At 35.8% G+C, this 12,500-nt stretch overlaps 1 protein-coding gene across 1 annotated transcript in view; it reads right to left on the bottom strand.

The window, feature by feature from the left end:
- The window catches only part of LOC137623853 (glycine receptor subunit beta-type 4-like), a 139,631-nt gene that overhangs the window by 212 nt on the left and 126,919 nt on the right, over positions 1-12,500 (bottom strand). The window contains exons 5-7 of the mRNA XM_068354660.1: positions 2,904-2,972; positions 2,342-2,595; positions 1-2,112 (exon numbers count right to left, since the gene is read on the bottom strand). The exon at positions 1-2,112 is cut by the window's left edge and continues 212 nt beyond it. Coding sequence (XP_068210761.1) covers positions 1,894-2,112; positions 2,342-2,595; positions 2,904-2,972 — 542 coding nt within the window. The 3' untranslated portion in view covers positions 1-1,893. The remainder of the gene's footprint in view (positions 2,113-2,341; positions 2,596-2,903; positions 2,973-12,500) is intronic.

The raw sequence follows: 12,500 nt of genomic DNA, 5'->3' as shown, positions 1-12,500 counted from the left end.
TTATATGGGGATTGTTGGCTAAAGTAAACACTGACTAACAATGATAAAGGAAAGAGACTAATTCCTACACAACAGTTTGTCTTTCAATGGAAGGGGGAAACAATCGCTACATCTCGAAAGCGCTTCGGAAAAAATATTCCTATTGATACGCAATATACATTTCGTCTTGGAGATATGAACTAATCTACATCCTGTATTGTAAATGGTAATGTTTCTCTTATGAAGACCTACGAAGCCCATTTAGGTTTAGCTAAGCTATGATAGGGTAAGTCAGAGGGAGAGAGGGAGGGAGGAGGAAGTCTGCAGGGTCGAGGTGATTCCAAAGATTATGTACACATTTTATACAAAAATAACTATAGCTCATGTAGTTTCCTCATCGTAGTTTATAATGTTGAATGGATTGACGTTAGAAAATCTTAAGAATTACTTGTCGGAATCACCAGAGTCGGGAATGACTTAATTCCTTTAATAAGCGTCTGGAATGGATACAACTCATCCGATGTCCTTTGTGAATGGTGGAATAAAGAATTGCTATGAGTGGTGACCTATTAATGATATATCTTGCGCAAAATTCACGTTAGAATAAGAAATTGAGGACACGGTGTATCCCCTAAAGGAGCGATATCTATACTAGGCTGCTACTGTGTCTAGCCTAAAATCTTTAACATGCTCCACCCACAGGCGTCATGATTGGCCACCACTCAAATGGTCATTGCTCCATCGTGGCTCGCTTCTCATGCAAATAAACATTATCTCATTGCTCCACCGTGGCTCGCTTTGCTTGCAAATAAACTTTATGTCATTGCTCAACCGTGTCTCGCTTTGCTTGCAAATAAACTTTATGTCATTGCTCAACTGTGTCTCGCTTTGCTTGCAAATGAACATTATCTCATTACTCTACCGTGGCTCGCTTTGCTTGCAAATAAACATTATCCCACTGCTCCTCTGCTTTGGCAAACTGTACATGAATGTCCTGCTCAGGCCATCTGCGTAAGTCACTATTAATGTATCATAATTACCTTTGTGTTTTATTATCATTATTGCTGTTTACATGAATCAGCTGTGAGAAGGTGGTGGCTAATCTCAATGCTTATGGGTGGGTTATGTTAAAGATTTTGGGCTATGCCCAGTCGCTTTCCCTATACTACCGCAGGGCCTCCAAAGAAGCATTGATTAGCCTCATCATATCTGCAAGAACCTTCTTCGGAACTACTTCGACGTCATACGACATCAATTTTATTTTCCAATAAATCGATGCGTTTATTTTGGAACGTCATATGCCACTGACTACCAAACTGGAAATTTGATTCAGCTTGAGATTTATCAGAGTGATAAAGTTCTTATCACAAGTGAGATACAATGGATTTGCTATTCTTTTAGTAGAGCTGCAAAACTAATTCTTATTGTCATATATCAAATTTATTTTTCTTCAATTTCCAATCAATCTCTGACTTTTCAGCTCAACGCCTTTTTTTCACAATTCCTAATTATAATAAGAGCAGTGTCTTCAGAGCGCTGAAGAGGTTCATCACAAGTGATCACCTTTTCTATCACTCAGTAATGCCAGTGAAAACCCTCTTTGATGTCTAATATACTTTGAAAAATGTTAGTTTATTCCCCATCTTTGCATTCTGGCTTTTCTGTTGTTTAATGCACCCCGCGAGAGAGGTGGCATTTTTTCAAACGACTTTAGAGCTTTAGATTTTTTGTTAGGTTGGCAGAAATTGAGGTCTTTGTTTATTACTTTAGTCTCCAAAGAGTTTCCTCGACCTTTACGAGCTTGTTACAAGGAGGGATTTCTATAATTTTCTATCAGAACTTGAGAGACCCACCGAAACATCTCACGGGGCAAAGAAAATATTTTTCTTCATGTTTTCTTGTTTTGCCAAGAATCTACAGCAAGTAGTAGCACCAATAGAAGATATTAAAGAGACCGAAGAAGAGAGGGAAGAGTCCACGGCAATATTCGTCTATCTGTCGAGCTCTGATCTTGTTGCTCTGTTTGAAGGCCCTGACAAACTGGGCCGTTACAGCGGCAGGGTCGTCAGAACCTGCAGGAGTGGATGCCATTCCCCCACCTCCAACTCCTGCTACTGATGCAGTATTCTTCTGCTGTGAGTAGAGAAAAACATGTTGGTATGAGAAAAGCTTATTCAGAATTGAAAGAAATAAAAGCAAATTTCACCTGATAACATGAACTACAACTCGTATTCAAGAATAAATGATGAAGAATATCTTGAGTTTAATATGTCTAGAAGAGGAGGGCTCTCATGGGTATCTTTTGTTTTAAGTAAATGACCTACAACTTTTTGATCACTAACAAATCCTCAAAACCAGTTACCAAATCAGCGCCTAGGGCGGGAGTTGAAGTAGGTGTCGTAACCACTCCGCCTCCAACTGCAGAAGCCTTGACCTCTGTGGGACTTGGTACTCCTGACGACTTCTGCTGTTGATAGTTGGAGGATGGGTGATGCGTGAATTTCTCAGCCAGGCAGACGCCATTGGAACCACCGCGCTGTCTGAGCTCTATTTGGGGCCGTCGACGCCACAGGTAATTGACCAGAGTGAACTCCAGCAGGGCGCAAAACACAAATCCTGCGAAAAGTAGAAATCAAATGGGTATGTTTATCTTTTAGTAGATGATAAGTTTGTTAAACATATGTAATTCTTTTAATCATTTATTATGTTAATTAAGTCAATTATATATATATATATATATATATATATATATATATATAAATATATATATATATATATATATATATATATATATATATATATATATATATATATATATATATATATATATATATATACATACATATAATAGAAATAAGAATAGTACATAAAACATATGTAATGTACAAATATAATTTATTAATATTGAAAGAAGTCAAACTAACCTGTACAAGCACCCATCCAGACATCGATAGCTTTCACATAAGATACTTGTGGTAAACCTCCTTGGATACCTAAAAAGACATTAAACAAGTTGTAAGAAATTTATTTTATTGGAAATTTTACGACTTAGGTATTACATGTCACCTGCCATAAATGTGTGAAAGTGAGTTGAAATTTTTTTTTTTTAATATTTTCATCTTATTTGCTTTACTATCATTAGAACATTTTATCATTCTATAGGGGTCATAAAATTGAAACTTTTCTTGTTTACTATCATTAAAGCACCTTATCTAGGTCTCATAGAATTGGCAGCACTATGTTGTTTTTGATTAATTTTCAGCTGATAACATTCAAAGAAAAAGTCTATTTTTTGTGTCACAAATGAGAATTGTAACTGAGAGGAGAGAATAGGGATGTGGTGGCCTATGGGGTAACGTCCCTGACTGATGATCACCAGACTGGGGTTTGAGTCCTGCTCAAACTTGTTAGTTCCTTTAGTGTCTGCAACCTCACCATCCTTGTGAGTTAAGGATAGGGGCTGAGTCATCCGCAGCCATTGCCTGGCCCTCCCTGGACCCAGCTTGGACAGGGAGGGAGCTTGGGCACCGATCATATGTACATATGGTCTGTTACTAGGCATTGTCCTACTTGCTATGGTAATATATTTCCTTTTTCTATAGATTCCAATTTTATTACGCGAATGTATTGGTCTTTAAGACAGTTTCCTGGCTAAGCCTTGCCTCTGCCATTCATGAGCGGCCTTTAAACCTTTCATAGGAACTGGAAAATAATGAGGCTAATTAGGAATTTCACCTTTTCTATATACGTCCCATAAAAGAACACTATATAACAGAAGAGTACAAAATGAATATTTTATTCATATCTAGGTACACACACGCACACAAAAAATATAATTCAATTCCCAACTATTTCAGTATAAAAACAAGGCCAGCACTAAAATCACGAACTTCCTGACCACAATCAAGGGATATCTGTACAGCATTAGAGATTGTAAGAAGGGCATCACATGCTCCAAGGTCTTTCTGAAAACCATATTGCAAATTAAGGAACAGTGTATTACCTTCCTTATGAATCTATTTAAATGTTTTGTCCACATTTAGATAATGTATGATTTTCGGAAACTGGGCGGCAATTAGCCGGGCTATAGCTACCACAGTTGAAGCAAAACTCTCTTGAGTGAAATCTCTTAGCTGAGCATAGTTATTCCAAGTCAAATTTTATCTAGGCCTCCAGTTTCTCCAGATGAGCACGTCTACAATAATCATTGAACCATGGTTTGTCCTTCATTCGGTATCATGGTACACGAGAAGGGATACGCCTATCAATTATATTGACTAGATTCTCATTCAAGAGAACAACAAGCTCAACACCTTTATACAATTGTGACCAATTCAAATACAAAAGATCGCTCAAAATACCATTCCAGTCTACTTGAGATGTATCTAACTTATATGAATATGACAATTTTATGTTGGACACATCAGGGACAGGCTGCTCAGTCCTTTGGCATACGAGTCTACTTGAGATGTCGTATACTGTATGTCTTACATGAGTATGACATTTTCATGAAGGACACACCAGGGACAGGTTGCTCAGTCTTTTGACATACGAGTCTACTTGGGATGTCGTACATGTCTTACATGAGTATGTTATTTTCATGAAGGACACATCAGGGACAGGCTGCTCAGTCTTTTGACATACGAGTCTATTTGGGATGTCGTACATGTCTTACATGAGTATGTTATTTTCATGAAGGACACATCAGGGACAGGCTATTCAGCCGTTTGCCATACCAGTCTCCTTGAGATGTCGTATATATCTTACATGAGTATGTCATTTTCATGAAAGACACATCAGGGACAGGCTGCTCACTTTTTTGACATACGAGTCTAATTGAAAAGTGTCGTATATATCTTACATGAGTATGTCATTTTCATGAAGGACACATCAGGGACAGGCTGCTCAGTCTTTTGACATACGAGTCTACTTGAGATGTCGTATATGTCTTACATGAGTATGTTATTTTCATGAAGGACACATCAGGCAGAGGCTGTTCAGTCTTTTGACATACGAGTCTACTTGAGATGTCGTATATATCTTACATGAGTATGTCATTTTCATGAAGAACACATCAGGCAGAGGCTGTTCAGTCTTTTTGCCATACGAGTCTACTTGAGATGTCGTATATGTCTTACATGAGTATGTAATTTTCATGAAGGACACATCAGGCAGAGGCTGCTCAGCCTTTTGCCATACCAGTCTGCTTGAGATGTCGTATATATCTTACACGAGTATGAACTCTTCATGAAAGACACATCAGGGACAGGCACTTCAGTCTTAATTGCTAACGTAACCAAGCCATAATCAGGCGTCCCAACCGGAGAACCCACCTTACTTGTTGTAACACCTGGGGAGTCTGTGTATACTAGGTCTTAACAGTTGCCAGACTTGTGAGTACCATCCCTTATGAATTGCTCAAAACCCAATAGAGGGAAAGTCCAGAGCTCTTAAGCCATGGCAATCAGTAGGGAAAACGGAATTTATCCACTTGATATAGTAATCGTTGAAATCACCAAGAACAAAGGGGGCTTTTCTAAAGTCTTCTCGTACTTTACCCATAATGGTAAGAAGACAATCAATGTTAAAATCATCTAAACCAGGATTCAGTTAGCTCGAACAAAAAATGTGTTATGCCTACCATAAACTTTAATGACATGAATCTCCCACAGTAAATAGTTTCATCTTGATTTTGTTAAGAGGTAGTTGATAGTTTGCATTTTAATATCTTAAATTTTTTATGATAAAATGGAAAATGGGGTTTCATGATTCAATGGTACCTTAATTCTAATATATTGGAGCTCATAATAGGCAACATCTCTCTCTCTCTCTCTCTCTCTCTCTCTCTCTCTCTCTCTCTCTCTCTCTCTCTCTCTCTCTCAAATTGAATATAGTATTTTCATCTCTCTCTCTCTCTCTCTCTCTCTCTCTCTCTCTCTCTCTCTCTCTCTCTCTCTCTCTCAAATTGAATATAGTATTTTCATCAAGTGATGTATGTTGTTAAAATTCCTCGATTCTAAACTTCTATTTGACGAGATTTTTTATTTTATATTCACCTAATTTTATCTATAAACTTCGCGCAGATCACCGCATAGAATATACTCGTTTTTTTTTAATGAGGCGCATTTGTACAGACTTACAGGGGTGCCGTTTCAGCTCGGAAAAGTTTCCTGATAGCTGATTGGTTAGACAAAATAATTCTAACCGGTCAACTTTTAGGAAACTTTTCCAAGTTAAAAGGGGACCCCTGTTAGTCTGTGCACATGTGCAGTGGTGCCCCTATAAGTCGGAAAAGTTTCCTAATAGCGGATTGGTTAGACAAATTAATTCTAACCAGTCAACTCTTAGGAAAGTTTTCCAAGCTAAAAGGGCACCCCTGCTAGTCTGTGCACATGTGCAGGGGTGCCCCTATAGCTCGGAAAAGTTTCCTAATAGCTGATTGATTAGACAAAATGCTTCTAACAAATCATCTAGATGGAAACTTTTCTGAGTTAAAAGGGCGCCCTTGCTACTCAGTGCAAATGTGCCTCAATAAAAAAAAGATGAGTATAGCAGAGTTTACGTACAAACTCATAATTAAGAATTATTCACTCCAAGATTAGGAGCAACCTTATTATGGCTATTTCATTAGGGGCAACCCTATTTTGGCCCATTTAAGCTTCCCTGGTAAACACGATTAAAACCATTTCGTAATATCTTAAACGTGAATGAAAACAGTATGATCGTAGACCTTACAAAATAAGTCTGATTCACCTAAACGGTTATGGGTCACAACGGCAGCTTGTTGATTATGCTGCACAGTTGCTGTCGAGAAGGTCTGGCAATGCTCTTAATTTTCTTGAAGGAAAGGAAAGGGGCATTTCAAGAATAATGATTACAAAGCAACAGCTCAGTTCATATCGTTAATGGATGAATGGTATGATATGAATTCTTCATCAAAGAAAGTCGATTAATCTACTCGATGTGCTTTCGGCATAGATTTTGAGTAAGTGTCGTGAGCAAAATTAATATCATGTCAAAAGTGAGAGTGATCAAATATTCCAGTAGCCAGTCAATCGAATGGTTAAAAAAAAAAAAATCAAAAGAAACATCCCTATCACTCTAATTAGTCTTCCTCCAGGCCTTAATTTTCACCTCTTTTTCTCCTCGTTTTGGGAGATGATCTCATTTCATTCTAATTGGTCCTGGAAGGCGAGCGTTTATGATCTCAGGTAATCCCCTTATTAAGCAGATTAAAAGTAAGCTGGGGACGAGAGAACGCAATTTTCATAAAGGCTGGTTAAAGTTTTAAATAACAGTGCAATCGGGATTAAACCTTTTTACCCTCTGAGATTGTATAATATCGCGAAGAACATTTTTTTTTTTAATAAGCAGAGAAAATACGAGGGTAGTGAAGGACTTGGCTATTGAAATTTTCGGGATGTTAAATCTATTCGGACTTGATTAAACCTTTTTTTGTTCTGAAATTATATAATATCGTGAACAACATTTTTTGTTTTCAATGTGAAGAGAAAATAAGAGGGTAGTGAAGGGCTTGGCTATTGAAATTTTGGGGATGTTAAATCTATTCGGACTTGATTAACCTTTTTTTTTTTTGTTCTGAGATTATATAATATCGTGAACAACATTTTTTGTTTTCAATGTGAAGAGAAAATAAGAGGGTAGTGAAGGGCTTGGCTATTGAAATATGGTGATGTTAAATCTATTTGGACTTGATTAAATTTTATTTTGTTCTGAAATTATTTAATATCGTGAACAACATTTTTGGTTTTTAATGTGAAGAGAAAATAAGAGGGTAGTGAAGGGCTTGGCTATTGAAATTTTGGGGATGTTAAATCTATTCGGATTTGATTAAACCTTTTTTTGTTTTGAGATTATATAATATCGTCAACAACAATTATTTTTTTTTTCAATATACAGAGGAAATCCGAGATTAGTGAAGGGGTAGGCTATTGAAATTTTGGGGATGTTAAATCTTCGGATTTGATTAAACCTTTTTTATCTTGTGGTATTATATAATATCGTGAACAACAATTTTTTCGTTTTTGATATGCAAAGAAAATCTGAGATTAGTGAAGGACTTGGCTATTGAAATTTTGGGGATGTTAGATCTATTCGAACTTTATTAAACCTTTTTTGTTCTGAGATTATATAATATCGTCAACAAAATTTTTTGTTTTTAATCTGCAGAGAAAATACGAGGGTAGGGAAGGGCTTGGCTATTGAAATTTTGGGGATGTTAAATCTATTCGGACTTGATTAACCTTTTTTTTTTGTTCTGAGATTATATAATATCGTCAACAAAATTTTTTGTTTTTAATCTGCAGAGAAAATAGGAGGGTAGGGAAGGGCTTGGCTATTGAAATTTTGGGGATGTTAGATCTATTCGAACTTTATTAAACCTTTTTTGTTCTGAGATTATATAATATCGTCAACAAAATTTTTTGTTTTTAATCTGCAGAGAAAATACGAGGGTAGGGAAGGGCTTGGCTATTGAAATTTTCGGGATGTTTAATCTACTCGAATTTGTTGATATTGAAGGTCCTTAACATACAAACATTCGACTAGAAAATATTCGGATAGAAACACAAGTCCAAATGAAGATAACAAAGATAAGATAAAGAAATACTGTTATAAATCTATTTTATATTATTTAATACAGTAAGCAAAACAACATTTGTAAAAACCTGATATCTATTTCATATGAAACCCGACGTTGTTTGACGTTGTTACTTATTTTAGAATGATTTATTGTTAATTTGTTCTCTTCATTTATTTATTTCCTTATTTCCTTTCCTCACTGGGCTATTTTTCCCTGTTGGAGCCCCTGGGCTTATAGCATCTTGCTTTTCCAACTAGGGTTGTAGCTTGGATAATAATAATAATAATAATAATAATAATAATATTTGTTGACTTCTATAGCTGGAAATCATAGGCGTGGGATTCAGGTTAGGCCTAAAATAGTCCAAATTCTAACAAAAATTCATCTAACAAACAGCTTCTTGGAACCAATTAAGTTTGTGAGATTAGACCCTTCTGTATTAACTATTGAAATTAGGTGATGTTAAGATTTCCAAAAATTCTGTCATTCAATGGTGCCAAAGGTTCCGGTGGCGGCGAGGTTACAGAACCTATAGGCCGGGAGCACACTAGCGACTCTGTGGCGCCACAAAGTCACAGCATCGTGTGGCGGGGATGTGGTCTCCCATAGGTTTCCATTGTTTTCAAGTTTTGCCGCGCAAACTAGCGACTGTGGCATGCGACTGTGGCTCTCTGTCGCTCCTCCCCGGCACAGGCGTGGCGTGGATTGATTTGTGCTAACCGTGAATAGATTGTGATAATTTACATTTGTTATTCCTTTAAGAATTTTGAATGCCTCTATTACTGTCCCCTTAGTCGTCAAGTTTGTAGATCAAATAAGTTCAAACATTCCATCCTCCGTCTATATCCAGATTACCTTAGTGTTGGAACTAGTTTGGTGGCCCTAGCTTGTACTGCTTCCAGTCTATCTATATCTTTCTGAATACTTGGAGCCCAGAATTGGACTCCGTATTCTAGATGGGGTATTACTAGTGATGTAGTACAGTTTCTTTGTTTCTGTATTTGAGTTGTTTCTCTATGTAACCTATTAGTTTTTGTGCTTTCTTTTGAGCTTTTATGCGGTTTGGTGAACTTCAAATCCTTGCTGATAATAACACCGTGATCTTTCTTCTGGTCCACACTTTCTATTTCAATACCCTGCAGTTAGTAATCTGATTGTGGGTTACTATAACTTATGTGGATGACTTTACCTTTTCCAGAGTTGAAAGGCGTTTGCCATTTTCTGGACCATTCTCCTAGCTTCATTTTGAGTTCACAGCATTTATGCCTAGTTCAGTATTGTTGGTAGAGAGAGAGAGAGAGAGAGAGAGAGAGAGAGAGAGAGAGAGAGAGAGAGAGAGAGAGAGAGAGAGAGAGAGAGAGAGAAATTTAGTTTATGTAAATATTTTTCCCTTTTTCCCTAATTTTCCATAAACACTACGATGATAAATTTCTTGACAATCTATCAAATATCCAAATCTACCTGCCAGGAGATTGTGTCATAACTGAATCCATATGTGTCTGTGCACGCAATCATGTATGAAAATATGACGCAGCTCTGGATAAATGAAGAATATATTTCTCTATCTCTACCACTATGCTGTCTCTCAATCTTAATGTACACTCGCTCCAAAAACTATCGGTGCATGTTATGATCGAAAACATCGCGGGGTGACCTTTCGGGGATGTTGGCTGTTAGAAATCTCTTTTCCCAATACAATAATTATGCGTCACCTCATCCTCTTCATCCATCATCACCTCCTCCTACGCCATGTAGGCCTGGGTTTTCCAACTATTTTAGTGCCTTGTGGAGCCCAGTTAAACATATTGTCAATGGTATCAAATTGTTTAACCGAAAGTATGGTTTTTGGAGCAAGTATACTTGCTACTGTTTACATCCTGGGATAAGGGGGTTACATATGGCCCACTATGGAGATTAGTTTATGAAGGTAGAATTTGCCTATATGAAGGGGCTATGAACCTCTACATAAAATATCTGAGTAGTGCTTGTGTATTTGCAGGCGGTGTCGACGAAATTTTGCTGAGTATAGCATTGTATGAGGGGCCGGTTATGAGATTTTACTCGAGAATATGTAACATCTGTGAGACATTAAATCAGTTAGCAGATCAATCTGCTAGTTAGGATATTTACTTTATGTATGTGTGTATGTCTATGTATGTATACAGTATATATTTGCGTGCATGTGTATATATACAGTACATCATTATACAATTTTTCCAAGTAATGAGAGAGGCTCTATCTATATATCTATCTTTCTATTTATCGATATATATATACACAAATATATATATATATATATATATATATATATATATATATATATATATATATATATATAAATATATATATATATATATATATATATATATATATATATATATATATACAGTGTATATATACATATATATATATATATATATATATATATATATATATATATATATATATATATATATATAAACACATAATTCAAATTATCCCCAACTCTCATGATAGGGACCTAAGAAACTATTTCCTTATTTATAATTGATAAATTCTAAAAATAACTCAAGTTTTCATGCTCTTCTCACAGATTTCTCTGAAGGAATTCCGTATATATGAAAAAGAATCCCTTTGTGAATCTCCTTTTCGAAAAATACAGTCCTAAACATCAAGAAGAAAAAATCCAGTGACCTATTTTTGTCTCTTAAGAGAATTACTTTCGTGAACGACTTTCCCATGATGCGATAAGGATTACTTTCTGTCAAAGCCATGAGACGTCATTTGATGCGAGTTGTTTTCCTGATGGTTCTTTGATGTGAAGTGGGGGAAATGCTTTCTTCTTGATTTAGAGTTTTCACATTACTTTTTAACGTAACCTAGATTTTCTAAAGTCAAGCTCAATAATTAAATAAGAAAATAGAGGAGCACTCAGTTGAGAGCATGAGAGCAGACCTCCTCCCCGGCAGCCTATTTATCGACCTTTTGCTCGACCTTGACCTTTGACCTTTGACTTCAACATGTATTAATTGGTGTGGATTTTCATACACTCAAATATGAGCCAAATTTGAAGTCTCTGGAACGACTGTGTCCAAAGTTGTCTGATTGCGTGAATTGGACATTTTGCTTGACCGTGACCATGACCTTTTACCTTGACCTTCCAAAATTTAGAAATTTCCAGCTTTTTACATAACAGTTAATCCCTGCAAGTTTCATTACTCTACGGTTAAAATTGTGGCCAGGAAGCTCACAAAGGAACGCAAACAGGCACACAAACAGGGAGTAAAACATAACCTCCTACCAACGTCGTTGGCTTAGGTAATAGTGCCATAAAGTAAATATTTTTATACGTTAGAGTTTTTTTTTCTTTTTTACATTTCGAGTTTCTTAAGTTGTTGTGACACAAGTGAAATTAGTCCAATAGAGGCAATTTACTCGTAAGTGGAAATAACTGGCAGGAGGTGAGAAAGATTGGAGAGCCATCTAGTGACCAATAATCGAATTAGGAAATTTCTCCTATTGTTTTGTTATTTCAACGTGTATGGATACATACATACATACATACATACGTACATACATACACGCACATACATTCATACTCATATACATGTACATATGTATGTACTGTATATGTATATTCAGTCTATATATATACACACATATATATGTATGTATATATATATATATATATATATATATATATATATATATATATATATATATGTATATATATATATATATATATATATATATATATATATATATATATATTGTGTATATATATATATTATATATATACGTGTGTGTATTTATATGTAAGCGGGAGCCATTTACTTGTGTCCATTGCCCTACAACATCTCAAGCTTGGCATACATATGCCATTATATATATATATATATATATATATATATATATATATATATATATATAGAATATAAAT

Source organism: Palaemon carinicauda, chromosome 30 (genome assembly GCF_036898095.1).
Source record: "Palaemon carinicauda isolate YSFRI2023 chromosome 30, ASM3689809v2, whole genome shotgun sequence".
NCBI lineage: Eukaryota > Metazoa > Arthropoda > Malacostraca > Decapoda > Palaemonidae > Palaemon > Palaemon carinicauda.
Note: the sequence above shows the minus strand (reverse complement) of the source record. Positions and strands in the feature narration are given on the sequence as shown.